This window comes from Chanos chanos, chromosome 16, assembly GCF_902362185.1.
Source record: "Chanos chanos chromosome 16, fChaCha1.1, whole genome shotgun sequence".
NCBI classification, from domain to species: Eukaryota; Metazoa; Chordata; class Actinopteri; order Gonorynchiformes; family Chanidae; genus Chanos; species Chanos chanos.
The window spans coordinates 17,289,114-17,309,113 of NC_044510.1; the positions used below are offsets into that span (position 1 = coordinate 17,289,114).

The 20,000-nt window shown below is 48.6% G+C and overlaps 2 protein-coding genes across 2 annotated transcripts in view; one reads left to right on the forward strand and one right to left on the reverse strand.

The window, feature by feature from the left end:
- The window catches only part of zc3h7ba (zinc finger CCCH-type containing 7Ba), a 26,062-nt gene extending 14,639 nt beyond the window's left edge, over positions 1-11,423 (reverse strand). Inside the window, exons 1-9 of the mRNA XM_030794090.1 lie at positions 11,324-11,423; positions 10,580-10,674; positions 10,356-10,392; positions 9,014-9,211; positions 8,072-8,230; positions 3,702-3,782; positions 2,607-2,654; positions 2,359-2,407; positions 415-620 (exon numbers count right to left, since the gene is read on the reverse strand). Of these exons, the coding sequence (XP_030649950.1) occupies positions 415-620; positions 2,359-2,407; positions 2,607-2,654; positions 3,702-3,782; positions 8,072-8,230; positions 9,014-9,211; positions 10,356-10,392; positions 10,580-10,638 (837 nt within the window). The 5' untranslated portion in view covers positions 10,639-10,674; positions 11,324-11,423. The remainder of the gene's footprint in view (positions 1-414; positions 621-2,358; positions 2,408-2,606; positions 2,655-3,701; positions 3,783-8,071; positions 8,231-9,013; positions 9,212-10,355; positions 10,393-10,579; positions 10,675-11,323) is intronic.
- Positions 11,424-11,810: 387 nt separating this feature from the next.
- rangap1a (RAN GTPase activating protein 1a) overlaps positions 11,811-20,000 on the forward strand; it is an 18,862-nt gene continuing 10,672 nt past the window's right edge. The window contains exons 1-5 of the mRNA XM_030793568.1: positions 11,811-11,886; positions 12,798-12,917; positions 15,008-15,135; positions 16,969-17,028; positions 17,295-17,474. Of these exons, the coding sequence (XP_030649428.1) occupies positions 12,806-12,917; positions 15,008-15,135; positions 16,969-17,028; positions 17,295-17,474 (480 nt within the window). The 5' untranslated portion in view covers positions 11,811-11,886; positions 12,798-12,805. The remainder of the gene's footprint in view (positions 11,887-12,797; positions 12,918-15,007; positions 15,136-16,968; positions 17,029-17,294; positions 17,475-20,000) is intronic.

The window sequence follows — 20,000 nt, forward strand, 5'->3', positions numbered from 1 at the left end:
ATAAACAGACAGGCCACACTGTGGGCGAACGTCAGTCAGGTTTATTTTGTCCCTCTGACCAGACCGACACTGATAACATGTTGTTATTGTGAGGCAAGAAACAAGCAGTCTGTAGGCCTTACTCACAACAGACAGACAGGCTGAGGTTAACAGACAGACAGGTGGAGGTTAACAGACAGACGGGCAGAGGTTAACAGACTGACAGGTGGGGGGTAACAGACAGACAGGTGGAGGTTAACAGACAGACAGGCAAAGGTAAACAGACAGATGGGCTGAGGTTAACAGACAGACAGGTGGAGGTTAACAGACAGACAGGTGGAGGTTAACAGACTGACAGGTGGAGGTTGACAGACTGACAGGTGGAGGTTAACAGACAAACGGGCTGAGGTTAACAGACAGACAGACAGTACTGACCGTTGAGCTGTGCTGTTGCTTGGACATGCAGTCTAACAGACTGTCCAGTTCATCTCCCACAAGATCGGCGTCTGTAAGCGGCTCAGAGATGGGCACCGACACTGGCACTGCCGCAGAGGGCAACACGCCCTGCTCACCCACACCCACAACAGGCACCGCTGACTGGTCACTCACTGGCTCCGCAATCAGGAGAGGAGAGAGAGGCACTGGAGTGGGGGGTGGACGAAGAGGAGGGGGACACAGGACAGTTAAACAGAGTGTTAAACAGAGAGTTAAACAGAGAGTTAAACAGAGTGTTAAACAGAGTGTTAAACAGAGTAATAAACAGAGAGTTAAACAGTGGGTTAAACAGAGAGTTAAACAGAGTAATAAACAGAGAGTTAAACAGAGTGTTAAACAGAGATTTAAACAGAGAGTTAAACAGAGTGTTAAACAGAGAGTTAAACAGAGTGTTAAACAGAGGGTTAAACAGAGTAATAAACAGAGAGTTAAACAGAGTGTTAAACAGAGTAATAAACAGAGTAATAAACAGAGAGTTAAACAGAGTGTTAAACAGTGGGTTAAACAGAGTGTTAAACAGAGTGTTAAACAGAGAGTTAAACAGAGTAATAAACAGAGAATTAAACAGAGTGTTAAACAGAGTGTTAAACAGAGGGTTAAACAGAGAGTTAAACAGAGAGTTAAACAGAGTGTTAAACAGAGTAATAAACAGAGAGTTAAACAGAGAGTTAAACAGAGTGTTAAACAGAGGGTTAAACAGAGTAATAAACAGAGTGTTAAACAGAGTAATAAACAGAGAGTTAAACAGAGGGTTAAACAGAGAGTTAAACAGAGAGTTAAACAGAGGGTTAAACAGAGTAATAAACAGAGTAATAAACAGAGTGTTAAACAGAGAGTTAAACAGAGAGTTAAACAGAGGGTTAAACAGAGAGTTAAACAGGGTTAAACAGAGTAATAAACAGAGAGTTAAACAGTGGGTTAAACAGAGTGTTAAACAGAGAGTTAAACAGAGAGTTAAACACAGTGTTAAACAGAGTGTTAAACAGAGTGTTAAACAGTGGGTTAAACAGAGTAATAAACAGAGAGTTAAACAGAGAGTTAAACAGAGTGTTAAACAGAGAGTTAAACAGAGAGTTAAACAGAGTGTTAAACAGAGAGTTAAACAGAGTGTTAAACAGTGGGTTAAACAGAGTAATAAACAGAGAGTTAAACAGAGAGTTAAACAGAGTGTTAAACAGAGAGTTAAACAGAGGGTTAAACAGAGAGTTAAACAAAGAGTTAAACAGAGTGTTAAACAGAGTAATAAACAGAGAGTTAAACAGAGTGTTAAACAGAGAGTTAAACAGAGTGTTAAACAGAGAGTTAAACAGAGGGTTAAACAGAGAGTTAAACAGAGAGTTAAACAGAGTAATAAACAGAGTGTTAAACAGAGTGTTAAACAGAGAGTTAAACAGAGTGTTAAACAGAGAGTTAAACAGAGTGTTAAACAGAGAGTTAAACAGAGTGTTATGACTTCACACCTGAGTTGACCACGTTCCAGGACAACAAGTCGGACAACTATGTTTTAGCCAGATTAGCCATTGTTAGCAATACCAGTTGATAACGACGCATTACGCGGTAATTTGTGCATACAAACACCGTAGCAACATGTCCACAGATAGAAGTTGGACAGTGCTGTGTGTTTGACTGATTTAATGAAACACAAATAAGACAGAAGTGCAGTATATTAACAGTATATTACAACAACTTTCACTACTTCACTATTGGGGACAGCCATCTTGGATTTTGAAGTCTGGGTTGGAAAGGTTCCTCTGACTTTCCGAGAAGGAAATTCCGACTTCACAAGGTGTTCCCATTGAAATTTCTGACTGGGAGCTTGGAAATTCCGACTTCCAAGTTCAAATGGAACGCACCAACAGAGGCAGTCAAGACCAGAATGTTTACCTGAAATATCACTAAGTCTATCCATACTGTCCAACCCGTCGGACAGAATCTGTCAGAGAGAGAGAGAGACAGAGAGAGAGAGAGAGAGACAGAGAGAGGGAGAGAGAGAGAGAGAGAGGGAGAGAGAGGGAGAGGGAGAGAGAGAGAGGGGGGGGGGGGAGGAGGGGGGGGGAGAGAGAGAGTTAATGATGTCAGAGCCTCTCCATCAGTAGGATTAAATTATGAGGGAGGAAAAACAAAAATATCACCTGTTCTAAAGGAGGTGACAGATCCCCATGGCTCTCTGCTCCTGGTTTCTGCTCCTCCCACACAAACACAGATGTGAGATATACAATCAGTCAGAGCTCTCCAACCGTGACTAACACCTGACACCCTACTGCATAAACATCCACTCATATCCGGTATGCTGTGTCTCTGGATTAAATGATGTTTAATACTGGTGGTCTGTGTCTCTGGATTAGATGATGTTTAATACTGGTGGTCTGTGTCTCTGGATTAGAGGATGTTTAATACTGGTGGTCTGTGTCTCTGGATTAGATGATGTTTAATACTGGTGGTCTGTCTCTGGATTAGAGGATGTGTAATACTGGTGGTCTATGTCTCTGGATTAGAGGATGTTTAATACTGGTGGTCTGTCTCTGGATTAGATAATGTTTAATACTGGTGGTCTGTCTCTGGATTAGATAATGTTTAATACTGGTGGTCTATGTCTCTGGATTAGAGGATGTTTAATACTGGTGGTCTGTCTCTGGATTAGATAATGTTTAATACTGGTGGTCTGTGTCTCTGGATTAGAGGATGTGTAATACTGGTGGTCTGTCTCTGGATTAGAGGATGTTTAATACTGGTGGTCTGTGTCTCTGGATTAGATGATGTTTAATACTGGTGGTCTGTGTCTCTGGATTAGAGGATGTGTAATACTGGTGGTCTGTGTCTCTGGATTAGAGGATGTTTAATACTGGTGGTCTGTGTCTCTGGATTAGAGGATGTTTAATACTGGTGGTCTGTGACTCTGGATTAGAGGATGTTTAATACTGGTGGTCTATGTCTCTGGATTAGAGGATGTTTAATACTGGTGGTCTGTGACTCTGGATTAGAGGATGTTTAATACTGGTGGTCTATGTCTCTGGATTAGAGGATGTGTAATACTGGTGGTCTGTGTCTCTGGATTAGAGGATGGTTAATACTGGTGGTCTGTGTCTGCTTTATCCACACGATCATGGCTTTTGCACTTTACTCTTTACACTGCCGAACTAACTGAACAGTGGACACTGATCTCTGGGGTAGTGTACTTTGTATGTGTGTGTGTGTGTGTGTGTGTGTGTGTGTGTGTGTGTGTGTACCTGTGGACTGATGTAGGCTTTGCGGTTCCTGAGATTGAGTTTACTGGCCAGATCTTGGGCCAACTCATTCACTTGTTTATCCTGGTAAACAAACAAAACACATAATTTTTTTTATCCTCTTATCCTCATAAAAAGCTTGAAAGAAACAGACAGCTCTTCAAATAAGCAAAGAGTTGTTTATCTGGGTAAACAAGCAAAAAACAAATGTTTTCTGACAAAGAAACATCTGACAGAAATCCAAAGAATTAGTACAGCCACACACCACAAACACTGACTACAACAACTACAACACCGTACTAAAAGTCTAATATAACATAAAACCTTGCGGACTATGGGTAAATTCTAATGACCTATTTTGGTTACAAACACAGCAGTAGCAGGTACACTAAATGTTGTAGAGCTGTAGTAGAGTGGTAGTGTGAGTGGGTGTTGTAGAAGTGTAGTAGAGCGGTAGTGTGAGTGGGTGTTGTAGAGGTGTAGTAGAGCGGTAGTGTGAGTGGGTGTTGTAGAGCTGTAGTAGAGTGGGTGTTGTAGAGGTGTAGTAGAGCGGTAGTGTGAGTGGGTGTTGTAGAGCTGTAGTAGAGCGGTAGTGTGAGTGGGTGTTGTAGAGGTGTAGTAGAGCGGTAGTGTGAGTGGGTGTTGTAGAGGTGTAGTAGAGTGGGTGTTGTAGAGGTGTAGTAGAGCGGTAGTGTGAGTGGGTGTTGTAGAGCTGTAGTAGAGCGGTAGTGTGAGTGGGTGTTGTAGAGGTGTAGTAGAGCGGTAGTGTGAGTGGGTGTTGTAGAGGTGTAGTAGAGTGGTAGTGAGAGTGAGTGTTGTAGAGGTGTAGTAGAGCGGTAGTGAGAGTGGGTGTTGTAGAGCTGTAGTAGAGCGGTAGTGAGAGTGGGTGTTGTAGAGCTGTAGTAGAGCGGTAGTGTGAGTGGGTGTAGTAGAGGTGTAGTAGAGCGGTAGTGTGAGTGGGTGTTGTAGAGCTGTAGTAGACTGGGTGTTGTAGAGCTGTAGTAGAGTGGTAGTGTGAGTGGGTGTTGTAGAGGTGTAGTAGAGCGGTAGTGAGAGTGGGTGTTGTAGAGCTGTAGTAGAGCGGTAGTGTGAGTGGGTGTAGTAGAGCTGTAGTAGAGTGGTAGTGTGAGTGGGTGTTGTAGAGGTGTAGTAGAGCGGTAGTGTGAGTGGGTGTTGTAGCGCTGTAGTAGAGTGGGTGTTGTAGAGGTGTTGTAGAGTGGTAGTGTGAGTGGGTGTTGTAGAGGTGCAGAAGAGTGGGTGTTGTAGAGCTGTAGTAGAGCGGTAGTGAGAGTGGGTGTTGTAGAGCTGTAGTAGAGCGGTAGTGTGAGTGGGTGTAGTAGAGGTGTAGTAGAGCGGTAGTGTGAGTGGGTGTTGTAGAGCTGTAGTAGACTGGGTGTTGTAGAGCTGTAGTAGAGTGGTAGTGTGAGTGGGTGTTGTAGAGGTGTAGTAGAGTGGTAGTGAGAGTGAGTGTTGTAGAGGTGTAGTAGAGCGGTAGTGTGAGTGGGTGTTGTAGAGCTGTAGTAGAGCGGTAGTGTGAGTGGGTGTTGTAGAGGTGTAGTAGAGTGGGTGTTGTAGAGGTGTAGTAGAGCGGTAGTGTGAGTGGGTGTTGTAGAGGTGTAGTAGAGCGGTAGTGTGAGTGGGTGTTGTAGAGCTGTAGTAGAGTGGGTGTTGTAGAGGTGTAGTAGAGCGGTAGTGAGAGTGGGTGTTGTAGAGCTGTAGTAGAGCGGTAGTGTGAGTGGGTGTAGTAGAGGTGTAGCAGAGCGGTAGTGTGAGTGGGTGTTGTAGAGGTGTAGTAGAGCGGTAGTGTGAGTGGGTGTTGTAGAGCTGTAGTAGAGTGGTAGTGTGAGTGGGTGTTGTAGAGGTGTAGCAGAGTGGGTGTTGTAGAGCTGTAGTAGAGTGGTAGTGTGAGTGGGTGTTGTAGAGGTGTAGTAGAGCGGTAGTGTGAGTGGGTGTTGTAGAGGTGTAGTAGAGTGGGTGTTGTAGAAGTGTAGTAGAGCGGTAGTGTGAGTGGGTGTTGTAGAGGTGTAGTAGAGTGGTAGTGAGAGTGGGTGTTGTAGAGGTGTAGTAGAGCGGTAGTGTGAGTGGGTGTTGTAGAGGTGTAGTAGAGTGGTAGTGAGAGTGAGTGTTGTAGAGGTGTAGTAGAGCGGTAGTGAGAGTGGGTGTTGTAGAGCTGTAGTAGAGCGGTAGTGAGAGTGAGTGTTGTAGAGGTGTAGTAGAGCGGTAGTGTGAGTGGGTGTTGTAGAGGTGTAGTAGAGCGGTAGTGAGAGTGGGTGTTGTAGAGCTGTAGTAGAGTGGGTGTTGTAGAGGTGTAGTAGTTTGGTAGTGAGAGTGAGTGTTGTAGAGGTGTAGTAGAGCGGTAGTGTGAGTGGGTGTTGTAGAGGTGTAGTATAGTGGGTGTTGTAGAGGTGTAGTAGAGCGGTAGTGAGAGTGGGTGTTGTAGAGGTGTAGTAGAGCGGTAGTGTGAGTGGGTGTTGTAGAGCTGTAGTAGAGTGGGTGTTGTAGAGGTGTAGTAGAGCGGTAGTGTGAGTGGGTGTTGTAGAGCTGTAGTAGAGTGGTAGTGTGAGTGGGTGTTGTAGAGGTGTAGTAGAGCGGTAGTGAGAGTGGGTGTTGTAGAGCTGTAGTAGAGCGGTAGTGAGAGTGGGTGTTGTAGAGGTGTAGTAGAGCGGTAGTGTGAGTGGGTGTAGTAGAGGTGTAGTAGAGCGGTAGTGTGAGTGGGTGTTGTAGAGCTGTAGTAGACTGGGTGTTGTAGAGGTGTAGTAGAGTGGTAGTGTGAGTGGGTGTTGTAGAGGTGTAGTAGGGCGGTAGTGTGAGTGGGTGTTGTAGAGCTGTAGTAGAGCGGTAGTGTGAGTGGGTGTTGTAGAGCTGTAGTAGAGTGGTAGTGTGAGTGGGTGTTGTAGAGGTGTAGCAGAGTGGGTGTTGTAGAGCTGTAGTAGAGTGGTAGTGTGAGTGGGTGTTGTAGAGGTGTAGTAGAGCGGTAGTGAGAGTGGGTGTTGTAGAGCTGTAGTAGAGCGGTAGTGAGAGTGAGTGTTGTAGAGGTGTAGTAGAGCGGTAGTGTGAGTGGGTGTAGTAGAGCTGTAGTAGAGTGGTAGTGTGAGTGGGTGTTGTAGAGCTGTAGTAGAGTGGGTGTTGTAGAGGTGTAGTAGAGCGGTAGTGTGAGTGGGTGTTGTAGAGCTGTAGTAGAGCGGTAGTGTGAGTGGGTGTTGTAGAGGTGTAGTAGAGCGGTAGTGAGAGTGAGTGTTGTAGAGGTGTAGTAGAGCGGTAGTGAGAGTGGGTGTTGTAGAGCTGTAGTAGAGCGGTAGTGAGAGTGAGTGTTGTAGAGGTGTAGTAGAGCGGTAGTGTGAGTGGGTGTTGTAGAGCTGTAGTAGAGCGGTAGTGTGAGTGGGTGTTGTAGAGCTGTAGTAGAGTGGGTGTTGTAGAGCTGTAGTAGAGCGGTAGTGTGAGTGGGTGTTGTAGAGCTGTAGTAGAGTGGGTGTTGTAGAGGTGTAGTAGAGCGGTAGTGTGAGTGGGTGTTGTAGAGGTGTAGTAGAGTGGGTGTTGTAGAGGTGTAGTAGAGCGGTAGTGTGAGTGGGTGTTGTAGAGCTGTAGTAGAGCGGTAGTGTGAGTGGGTGTTGTAGAGGTGTAGTAGAGCGGTAGTGTGAGTGGGTGTTGTAGAGGTGTAGTAAGGTGGTAGTGTGAGTGGGTGTTGTAGAGCTGTAGTAGAGTGGTAGTGTGAGTGGGTGTTGTAGAGGCGTAGTAGGGCGGTAGTGTGAGTGGGTGTTGTAGAGCTGTAGTAGAGCGGTAGTGTGAGTGGGTGTTGTAGAGGTGTAGTAGAGCGGTAGTGTGAGTGGGTGTTGTAGAGGTGTAGTAGAGTGGGTGTTGTAGAGGTGTAGTAGAGCGGTAGTGAGAGCGGGTGTTGCAGAGGTGTAGTGTGAGTGGGTGTTGTAGAAGTGTAGTAGAGCGGTAGTGTGAGTGGGTGTTGTAGAGGTGTAGTAGAGTGGTAGTGAGAGTGGGTGTTGTAGAGCTGTAGTAGAGTGGGTGTTGTAGAGCTGTAGTAGAGCGGTAGTGTGAGTGGGTGTTGTAGAGGTGTAGTAGAGCTGTAGTAGAGTGGGTGTTGTAGAGGTGTAGTAGAGCGGCAGTGTGAGTGGGTGTTGTAGAGCTGTAGTAGTTTGGTAGTGAGAGTGGGTGTTGTAGAGCTGTAGTGAAGTGGTAGTGTGAGTGGGTGTTGTAGAGGTGTAGTATGGGTTGTAGTATGAGTGGTGGTATGGGTTGGAGTGAATTCCACTCCATCTCATACTACTACAGAGTAGGGCAGAGGTGTAGTAGGACTGCACCGCGTTGTCAGTGAGGGTGGGCTTGTAGTAAAGTGGTAGTAGTGGAGTTGTAGATGCACTGACCTCTGGGGAGATGCGGAGACAAGCAGCACTGCAGTCATAAGCCTCTCTGAGCTGACCCAGGTCTCTCAGACACACTGCCTTTCTGAACAGAGCCTTACGACTGGACGCACACACAGACAAAGCACTGTCACAGTCTCTCACACAGCCCACGTAATCACCCTGACACACACACACACACAGAAGAAAAAACGCACACACACACACGCACGCACACACACACTCACACACACACACACACACACACAGAAAAAAACACACACAAAGAGAGAGGGAAAGGGGGAGAATTAGAGGAGCAGACCAATAGTAAAACAAGATAAATGTCAGATATTATAACTGAAAAACCAAGTATCGTGGGTTCAGAGGGCTACATGAGATAGGATACGATACGATACGATACGATACGATGCGATACGATACGATGCGATACGATACGATACGATACGATACGATAGAACTTTATTCATCCCAAAAGAACTTCTTGTGCCAGAGGTTGCTCTAAAATTAGGCCATAGGAACAGAAGACAATAGAGTTATAAATGAGGTAATGAATATAAGATCAGTGCCTAATAGAATAACAGTAAAAAGTGAGGTAATTTAGTAAAAATAGGTACACTACAATAGAAAGTAGAAAAATGATATCGTACATGATATTAACAATCGCATTGGCAGTGATACTGAAAAGTAATAAATAGTAAATATTGCACATGATATTGAACAGTAACATTGCCACTCTGTCCTCTAACAGTTAAACAGGACTAAGAGTGCCAAACAAAGTCAGCAGAGTAAAGCAGTCACAGAATTCACTATTATCGTCCAGAACCTGGACGGGCAGAGCTGCATCTAAGAGATTCCCTGATCCACAGGCTGAGCGGATAGGCTGACAGTCTGCATTAAAGACCCATCCGCATGCCACTAGATCTGCTCTCTCGGGGCCATGCTCACCATGCTGTGGTGTGTGGCTGCGCGGTTAACATACAGACTCTCCAGGAGGGCGGGGGGCAGGGTCACCCCCTCCGCCTGGGCGTAGCACGCTACGCTAACCCCCTCGCTAAAGTGCATCCTCGCTAGAGTCCAGTCCCTCTCCCAAAATGCTGTGTTCCCCTCATCCAAGAGGTTGCACACCAGCTGAGCCAGGAAAGCCTGGAGGAGTAGAGAGAATGATCAGACAGCCACAGTTAGAGTCAGTAACACAGCAAACAGGCAGACAGGCCAGTAACACCATGAACCAGTTTCCACAGCAGCATCTATCAAGAGCGTCGTCAAGGCAACGGCTTACAGACAGTTTAAAAACACACTCAAATACATGACATCACCAAAGGTCAACGGGTCAAAGCATGACTTGATCAAAGAACCAGGAGATCTGGTCAAAGTGCCGTCTGTCTGAAGCGGGCTGAGGAGATACTGGCTCCACCCACAATCTTATATGGAAGAGAAGTCTTCGCGGCCTGACCCCCGGGGTCACGGCCCACAGTGTCTCACATCTGTGCTTTGGTTGGTTTATGATTTTACAAGTGTGACTGGATTTAAGGAGAGGAAGCAGGAGAAGCATTAGAGGAGACAGGGAGAGTAGAGTGTGAGTGTGTGTGTGTGAGAGTGTGTGTGTGTGAGTGTGTGTGTGTGTGAGAGTGTGTGTGTGTGTGAGTGTGTGTGTGTGAGAGAGTATGTGTGTGTGAGAGAGTGTGTGTGTGTGAGAGAGTGTGTGTGTGTGAGTGTGTGTGTGCACGCGCGCATGTGTGTGCATGCATGTATATGTATGTGCGTGTGCGCAAGAGTGTGTGTGTGCATGCGTGTGTGTGCGTGTGTGCATGTGTGTGTGTGAGAGAGTGTGTGTGTGTGCGAGAGTGTGTGTGTGTGCGTGTTCGTGTGCATGCGTGCGTGTGTGTGAGAGAGTGTGTGTGAGAGTGTGTGTGTGTGTGTGTGTGTGTGTGTGTGTGTGTGTGTGTGTGTGTGCGTGCGTGCGTGTGAGTGCATGAGTGAGACACACGAAGGAGTGAGTGAGAGAGAGAGATGTGTGCGTATCAGAAATATATCAATAAAATGAATGAAAGCCCAGTGAATAAATCCCTACACAGGTTTGTAACTGTAGGTCACAGCCTGTACCCCACTGAGACATTTTCATTTCAGTGTTCTACTCACCCACAATGTAAAACCTGTAACCATATACACACTTAGAACAGCAGTCAACTACAGTCAAAACACTAACACCAAAGAGGATATAGATCACTGCCAGTTATGAACACACACACGCACACAAGTTACAGACAAAACATTTCAGATGTCTTACCTCATAGCCTTCAGGATCTGGGTAAGGCAATGACGACCTTGAGTACAAAACAAAAATAAAAAAACCCACGTCAGTCAGGGAGACGTTTCACGTGCATTATGCAACAGGTCAGACAGTGAACTGTGATTAATACACAGTTATACCACCGTGCCAGTGACCAAAACCGATACAGTCTTTAATAATATGGTCAGAAAATGTTCACCAAACAACGAAGCTAATCTTACTGTATAAATTTCAGAGCTCTCTCAATCTCCTCTTTGCGTTTCCGACGTTCAAAATCCATCCCTGCACATCGATTTTCAACAGGTACACCATCAGCCTGGTTTGAAAACAGTTGTGTCAACAGATCGTGTGGCAAAAAAGTTTAAGTTAAAACAGTCGTAATTTGTTCAGTATTTTGATTATCGCCACCAACAGCCAGTTTTACTAACAGACAGTGACTACCACGTCGCCTGACAGGTCGCATAAACACTGTAAACTACAGGAGAAGCAATTAAAGTTTGAACATAAAACTCTTTCGTTTGGACAGTTCTGTCGAAGAGCCATTTACTGTCTTAGGTCAGTGTTCAGCGACTCCTGACTCATCTGAACGTAAGAAGATAACAACTTTCTCGGAAAACGGTCATCATTAGCCAGCCAAAGTCAGTCTCATGAAACTACGTGCCAACCTCTCAAACAAATTCAATGCGAAATGAGACGTGCGCCTAATATTACATGCGAGTTGTTTATGGACTGGAACACATGAAGCACCAGTCCGTATAATAGTGGAATGTAATCTTGGGCGGCGTATTGACCATGATAAAAGAGATATAGGAAGTTCTTCTTTTGTCGCGGCTACTTAACACTTACCTTAAATGAGATTCTGACGGAGATGCTGCTTAATATTCAGTGCATAAACCTAACTTAGCAGTGATTGCTGTCACTGGTCATTTCGAGGCTGTTTTTGGTGTCTCGAATGTTGAACTTACCGATCGGGACAGAACATGTGAATTTCACTTCAATTCCTGTAGTGGTACTGCACAGTTAACCAGCTACTGGGTCCTACACCCCATCAATTTTAGGGTTTTACTCCCAGTAATATCAGTTCGACAGGTACTTTTGCATCTTTGCACGCCTTTCCCCTTTAAAATAACGAATAATCGCGGTTAGGGTTGAATAACTACGTCCTTTTACTTTATGTTTTAATCGCCTGTAAAACACCACGGATGATTTGAAAGAAGTACATAATTTACATCAACTCAAAAACATCAACGGTGCTATTAACTATAATTTTAGAACTTATAAATATCAATTTGTGCAGAGAATACGTGCATACATTAAACCCTCTTTTGCCTTTCCGCTCGCAGTTAAAAGAAATCGAAACTATTCTATTTCTACACTTAAAACTACATTTCCCGTGAACCAATACGCGAAGGATCGCCCTTTCAACCCTGTCGAAAACGTCATTATCAGAAGCGGGACTAGAGCGTTGTTTTGGTGTCCTTAATGCTATAGAATTCTCTCCAGGCCACAACGCTTTCTCTCACACCAGGTAAGTTAATCTGTTTGTCTCATCACATTTCAGAAGTCTTGTATATGAATGCACCAAAAACGCGTGTTTGGTAACTGTTAGTTGAGCGCAAGAGTTTAGCTCGCTGGCTAACATCTCCGGAACACAGCGCGCGTGTTTCAGGTGGCTCCATACGTTGCCATGATAGCCACATTCTGTTAAAATTACGATAGGGCGTTCAGATGTAGGAGTTAAAATAGGAAAATCCCGGAAAAAGTAAAATTTGTTTGGCCAAGCCGTGTACTATTCAACCACCTAAAGACATCAGCGTTGAGCCCAAGACAGCCTGTACAGTTTATTGAGCAGAATTTGTCTAGTCAGCAGTAATCGACCGTCGGCACCTCAAATAAAATGAACTGAATCAACTCCTATTTCTCTGAGCTGTGTGTTACCGCGACAGACGGGAGAGTGGCGTGTTAACAGGCGCTCAGTTTGGTATTCCGAGTTTAATGAATGTATTGCAGTACGACATGGTACAATTGTCTCTGTTCAATTTACATGCATTTCAGTACATGCAGTTCAGTCGCTATTCTCTCTCTGCGTTTACTACATAAGGAAAGAAAAAAATCCTTTTTCGTCAGTCAGAGAAATAATCTTACTCTTTAATGTATATGATGTCTAACGATTCACTTTAATCGAGCCAGCAATCTCACACGAGCTGTCATGTTCGTTTTAAAAATGTGATGTCACAAACTTTATTTTCTTTAACTCGCAATCACATTTACACCTCGCTTCATTCCAGCAAAACATAGAGGCATGAATGACATACAGGACTTGAGACGGTGATAGACTGACATGAATGAAAACATTATTCGTGAGAGAGACCACAAAAAAAGTGCTGAGCGTGTGGATGACTTGAGATGACCTGGATGTTTGTGCGCGCGGTTCTGCAGGTGTTCGGATGGCGTCGGATGAAGTAGCGAAATTGGCCGAGTCCCTGGCCAAGACCCAGGTAGCGGAGGGGGAGCTGAGTTACAAGGGACAGGGGCTGAAATTGGACAACGCTCAGTCAGGTGAGTGGGACTCTCACAAACACACACACGCACACACATCCTCAGTAATGTCATTTAGCTAATTGCTGTAATTAGTCTGTTTAAAATGAGCATATTTACTGATTATGACACGGAATCCTTTGTGTCCTGTGTTTATTAGTGTGACTGATCTTCACGCTGATGTAAGTGTGTAGTAAGACCTGGTAGTCAGTAATTTAGAGTCTTGTTTACAGTGAGATTGAGGTCACAGAGTTAAGTTGGTTTAGTGAATGAGACAATCGGGCTTTTAGTAATTCAGGCCTCTTTAACTGGTTTAACTGACTGGTATCAACTGCCTGGTGCCTGACCCTGTGTGAGTTTCCTTAAGTTAATGTGTGAATATGTGATGCTTTGATACGTCTGTCTGATGGATGAACCACTCCAGCTTTTTAAAGACAGAGTGCTCTCCGGTTACGGTTATTAGTGATGATGTCCCTCGGGTCGGTATGTCCCGCATGTTTGGATTAGATCATTTAAATATTTGTTGACTGAAAGATTTGGTGACGCAGCCTGGTAGAAAGATGACCAAAAAACAAATAACTATGCCTGTGGACAAACCATGTTCAGAACCAGGGGTATGCAAATCCCATGTGGCCAGAGTCCTGGTGGGTTTCATTGTAGCCGTCCTCAGTGTAGTGTCATACACCTGCTCGCCAGGTAAAACCCAGTCTCTGGCCGAGAGCTGACAGCAGGGCCGGCAAGACACTGTCTGTTTTATCACACACACGGTCAGTGGGTTCGCACTGTCTGTTTTATCACACGCACGGTCAGTGGGTTCGCACTGTCTGTTTTATCACACGCACGGTCAGTGGGTTCACACTGTCTGTTTTATCACACGCACGGTCAGTGGGTTCGCACTGTCTGTTTTATCACACGCACGGTCAGTGGGTTCGCACTGTCTGTTTTATCACACGCACGGTCAGTGGGTTCGCACTGTCTGTTTTATCACACGCACGGTCAGTGGGTTCACACTGTCTGTTTTATCACACACGGTCAGTGGGTTCACACTGTCTGTTTTATCACACACGCGGTCAGTGGGTTCACACTGTCTGTTTTATCACACAGTGGGTTCACACTGTCTGTTTTACCACACACGGTCAGTGGGTTCACACTGTCTGTTTTATCACACACATGGTCAGTGGGTTCACACTGTCTGTTTTATCACACACGGTCAGTGGGTTCACACTGTCTGTTTTATCACACACACGGTCAGTGGGTTCTCACTGTCTGTTTTATCACACACGGTCAGTGGGTTCACACTGTCTGTTTTATCACACACGCGGTCAGTGGGTTCACACTGTCTGTTTTACCACACACGGTCAGTGGGTTCACACTGTCTGTTTTATCACACACACGGTCAGTGGGTTCACACTGTCTGTTTTATCACACACGGTCAGTGGGTTCACACTGTCTGTTTTATCACACACATGGTCAGTGGGTTCTCACTGTCTGTTTTATCACACACGGTCAGTGGGTTCACACTGTCTGTTTTATCACACACGCGGTCAGTGGGTTCACACTGTCTGTTTTATCACACAGTGGGTTCACACTGTCTGTTTTACCACACACGGTCAGTGGGTTCTCACTGTCTGTTTTATCACACACGGTCAGTGGGTTCACACTGTCTGTTTTATCACACACGCGGTCAGTGGGTTCACACTGTCTGTTTTATCACACAGTGGGTTCACACTGTCTGTTTTACCACACGCGGTCAGTGGGTTCACACTGTCTGTTTTATCACACACGCGGTCAGTGGGTTCACACTGTCTGTTTTACCACACGCGGTCAGTGGGTTCACACTGTCTGTTTTACCACACGCGGTCAGTGGGTTCACACTGTCTGTTTTATCACACACGCGGTCAGTGGGTTCACACTGTCTGTTTTACCACACGTGGTCAGTGGGTTCTCACTGTCTGTTTTATCACACACGCCTTCAGTGGGTTCACACTGTCTGTTTTATCACACACAGGAGTGTAGTGCAATTTAAGTTGATACCACAAAGAATATTTTAAAATGACATTAAACCTCTCTCTCTCTCTCTGTCTCTCTCTCTCTCTCTGTCTCTCTCTTAGTTGAGGGGATAGTGAGAGACATTCGGGAGTTCCAGGGTCTTCGGGCTCTGAGGCTGGAGGGAAACACAGTTGGTGTAGAGGCAGCTCAGGCCATCGCCAAAGCCCTGGAGGACAAGAATGACTTCCAGGTACTCAGATTTGACTCTGCTTTGACTCTCCGTGGACAGGGATTTGACTCTCAGTGGACAGGGATTTGACTCTGCTTTGACTCTCAGTGGACAGGGATTTGACTCTGCTTTGACTCTCAGTGGACAGGGATTTGACTCTGCCTTTGGTGTGTTTATGGTGTTTTCCTGTGTGTCCGGTGTGTTTGTGGTGTGTGTTTGTGGTGTGTGTCTGGTGTGTGTTTGTGGTGTGTGTCAGGTGTGTTTGTGGTGTGTGTCCGGTGTGTTTGTGGTGTGTGTCCGGTGTGTTTGTGGTGTGTGTTTGTGGTGTTTGTGGTGTGTGTTTGTGGTGTGTGTCAGGTGTGTTTGTGGTGTGTGTCAGGTGTGTGTTTGTGGTGTGTGTCAGGTGTGTTTGTGGTGTTTTTTTGGACTGAGGAATTAAAAGGGGTGTCACGGTTTGGTTCACACCACTGCATGGACATCACGGTTCGGTACGAGTTCGGTACAACAGGAAAAAAAGCAACAAAACCCCTCAAATGCGTGAGGCCTAGATTTCTTTCACTTATATTGAACAGACAGTAGTGGAAGTTACAGTTTGTTCCACCTAGTGTCACATAGTCCCCCCTGAGGTAGCTGGTACAGCCTGTAGTGCATTAAAGGTGCCATAGAATGGAAATCACGATTTTCCTTGCCCTTTTGACTTCACTGAGATGAATGTGCTATGGAAACATTGTCAAAGTATGAAAACGTGCGTTCTCCTCCTGCAGACGTATGATCTATGTGAAGAAAACAAGCCTTTCTACAGCCGGTTCTGAATCCTGTGTGTTTGTGACATCACAACTGTACGTGGCCGCCTACAGCAGCGTGTAGCTAATCGAAGGCTGTTGACAACCAACATTGCCATCTATTATTCATTAAGAAATACAGTTTACTTCTTACTACAATGTACCGGTAAAGAAGGACATAAGGTCCGTGAAAAGTTATGTCGTCCTATGTTTGCACCGCAATCAGATCCTAAATCTCAGAGAGAGATGGGAACAAACCAACCGTGAGAGAGTGAAATTGTGAAATCTGATTCCGCGTTATATTCATCAGTCTTTGCATATAGGCCAACGCGTATTGTCCGTACAACTGCATGCACCGAACCGTCATGTCCGTACCGTGACTGTTCAGGACGAATACACATACCATTAGTAATTAACGAATGTGAATGAAATGATCGGGTTTCTCTCTTGTTGTGAGTGTTGTGAGATAAACACGTGACTGTGTTTATTTTCTCTCAGTGCTGTTACAGGAGTGACATGTTTACTGCTTTATCTCTCGGTGCTGTTACTGGAGTGACATGTTTACTGCTTTTTCTCTCAGTGCTGTTACTGGAGTGACATGTTTACTGCTTTTTCTCTCAGTGCTGTTACAGGAGTGACATGTTTACTGCTTTATCCCTCAGTGCTGTTACAGGAGTGACATGTTTACTGCTTTTTCTCTCAGTGCTGTTACAGGAGTGACATGTTTACTGCTTTATCTCTCAGTGCTGTTACAGGAGTGACATGTTTACCGCTTTATCTCTCAGTGCTGTTACAGGAGTGACATGTTTACTGCTTTTTCTCTCAGTGCTGTTACAGGAGTGACATGTTTACTGCTTTATCCCTCAGTGCTGTTACAGGAGTGACATGTTTACTGCTTTATCTCTCAGTGCTGTTACAGGAGTGACATGTTTACTGCTTTTTCTCTCAGTGCTGTTACAGGAGTGACATGTTTACTGCTTTATCTCTCAGTGCTGTTACAGGAGTGACATGTTTACTGCTTTATCTCTCAGTGCTGTTACAGGAGTGACATGTTTACTGCTTTTTCTCTCAGTGCTGTTACTGGAGTGACATGTTTACTGGTCGTCTGCGCTCTGAGATCCCTCCTGCTCTGGTAAGACTTCCCTATAGTACATCACATTACTATCACTGACCTGAGATCAGTCTGGAGTCATTGTTTAGTGGGTGAGATTAGAGTTAAGGTTAAAGGAGTTATTTCTGTATTAATGTGTTTCTCTCTCTGGTCTGCCTGTCTCTGAAATGGATTCATACCTACGTCAGTCACGCAGTGCTCTGTCGTCATGGTAACGGCATCACGAGTGAGCATGTGTTCCATAATGATCTGGTCTCTTTTCCTCCGTGTTCCTCTGTGTGGGTCAGAACTCTCTGGGCGATGCGCTGATGATGGCCGGGGCGAAGCTCAGGGTTCTGGACCTTAGCGATAACGCGTTTGGTCCGGACGGAGTGAGAGGGATCGAGAAGCTACTCAAGAGCGCCGCCTGCCACACGCTGCAGGAACTGCGACTCAATAACTGTGGCATGGGGATCGGCGGAGGGAAGGTAAGCAGCCAGGCAGGAGAAAAATCATTATTTTGCTTTTCTGGATTTGGGCAGTGAAGTAAAGGCGTGGCAGTGCGGGTAAAGGCGCGGCAGTGCGGGTAAAGGCGTGGCGGTGCGGGTATAGGCGTGGCGGTGCGGGTATAGGCGCGGCGGTGCGGGTAAAGGCGTGGCGGTGCGGGTAAAGGCGCGGCGGTACGGGTAAAGGCGCGGCAGTGCGGGTAGGGGCGCGGCAGTGCAGGTAAAGGCGCGGCAGTGCGGGTATAGGCGTGGCAGTACGGGTAAAGGCGCGGCTGTGCGGATAAAGGCACGGCTGTGCGGGTAAGGGCGTGGCAGTGCGGGTAGGGGCGTCGCAGTGCGGGTAAAGGCGCGGCAGTGCGGGAAGGGGCGTGGCAGTACGGGTAAAGGCGCGGCAGTGCGGGTAAAGGCGCGGCTGTGCGGGTAAAGGCACGGCTGTGCGGGTAAGGGCGTGGCAGTGCGGGTAGGGGCGTCGCAGTGCGGGTAAAGGCGCGGCAGTGCGGGAAGGGGCGTGGCAGTACGGGTAAAGGCGCGGCAGTGCGGGTAAAGGCGCGGCTGTGCGGGTAAAGGCGTGGCAGTGCGGGTAAAGGCGCGGCAGTGCGGGTATAGGCGCGGCTGTGCGGGTAAAGGCGCGGCAGTGCGGGTAAAGGCGCGGCTGTGCGGGTAAAGGCGCGGCAGTGCGGGTATAGGCGCGGCTGTGCGGGTAAAGGCGCGGCAGTGCGGGTAAAGGCGCGGCAGTGCGGGTATAGGCGCGGCAGTGCGGGTAAAGGCGCGGCAGTGCGGGTATAGGCGCGGCTGTGCGGGTAAAGGCGCGGCAGTGCGGGTAAAGGCGCGGCTGTGCGGGTAAAGGCGCGGCAGTGCGGGTATAGGCGCGGCTGTGCGGGTAAAGGCGCGGCAGTGCGGGTAAAGGCGCGGCAGTGCGGGTATAGGCGCGGCAGTGCGGGTATAGGCGTGGCAGTGCGGGTAGGGGCGCGGCTGTGTGGGTAAAGGCGTGGCAGTGCGGGTACGGGCGCGGCAGTGCGGGTAGGGGCGCGGCTGTGCGGGTAAAGGCGTGGCAGTGCGGGTAAGGGCGTGGCAGTGCGGGTAGGGGCGTCGCAGTGCGGGTAAAGGCGCGGCAGTGCGGGTAGGGGCGCGGCAGTGCGGGTAAAGGCGCGGCAGTGCGGGTAAAGGCGCGGCAGTGCGGGTATAGGCGCGGCAGTACGGGTAAAGGCGCGGCAGTACGGGTAAAGGCGCGGCAGTGCGGGTAAAGGCGCGGCGGTGCGGGTATAGGCGCGGCGGTGCGGGTAAAGGCGCGGCGGTGCGGGTATAGGCGCGGCGGTGCGGGTATAGGCGCGGCAGTACGGGTAAAGGCGCGGCAGTGCGGGTAGGGGCGCGGCGGTGCGGGTAGGGGCGTGGCAGTACGGGTAAAGGCGCGGCAGTGCGGGTAGGGGCGTGGCAGTACGGTTAAAGGCGCGGCAGTGCGGGTAAAGGCGCGGCAGTGCGGGTAGGGGCGCGGCTGTGCGGGTAAAGGCGCGGCTGTGCGGGTAGGGGCGTGGCAGTACGGGTAAAGGCGCGGCAGTGCGGGTAGGGGCGCGGCTGTGCGGGTATAGGCGCGGCGGTGCGGGTATAGGCGCGGCGGTGCGGGTATAGGCGTGGCAGTACGGGTAAAGGCGCGGCAGTGCGGGTAGGGGCGCGGCAGTGCGGGTAGGGGCGCGGCAGTGCGGGTAGGGGCGTGGCAGTACGGGTAAAGGCGCGGCAGTGCGGGTAGGGGCGTGGCAGTACGGGTAAAGGCGCGGCAGTGCGGGTAAAGGCGCAGCAGTGCGGGTAGGGGCGCAGCTGTGCGGGTAAAGGCGCGGCTGTGCGGGTAAAGGCGCGGCAGTGCGGGGAGGGGCGCGGCAGTACGGGTAAAGGCGCGGCAGTGCGGGTAGGGGCGCGGCTGTGCGGGTAAAGGCGCGGCTGTGCGGGTAAAGGCGCGGCTGTGCGGGTAAAGGCGCGGCTGTGCGGGTAGGGGCGTCGCAGTGCGGGTAGGGGCGCGGCAGTGCGGGTAAAGGCGCGGCAGTGCGGGTAGGGGCGCGGCAGTGCGGGTAGGGGCGCGGCAGTGCGGGTATAGGCGTGGCAGTACGGGTAAAGGCGCGGCAGTGCGGGTAAAGGCGCGGCAGTGCGGGTAGGGGCGCGGCTGTGCGGGTAAAGGCGCGGCTGTGCGGGTAAAGGCGCGGCAGTGCGGGTAGGGGCGCGGCAGTGCGGGTAGGGGCGCGGCTGTGCGGGTAAAGGCGCGGCAGTACGGGTAAAGGCGCGGCAGTGCGGGTAAAGGCGCGGCAGTGCGGGTATAGGCGCGGCAGTGCGGGTAAAGGCGCGGCAGTGCGGGTATAGGCGTCGCAGTGCGGGTAAAGGCGCGGCAGTGCGGGTAGGGGCGCGGCGGTGCGGGTAAAGGCGCGGCGGTGCGGGTAAAGGCGCGGCGGTGCGGGTAGGGGCGCGGCGGTGCGGGTACGGGCCCGGCGGTGCGGGTACGGGCCCGGCGATGCGGGTATAGGC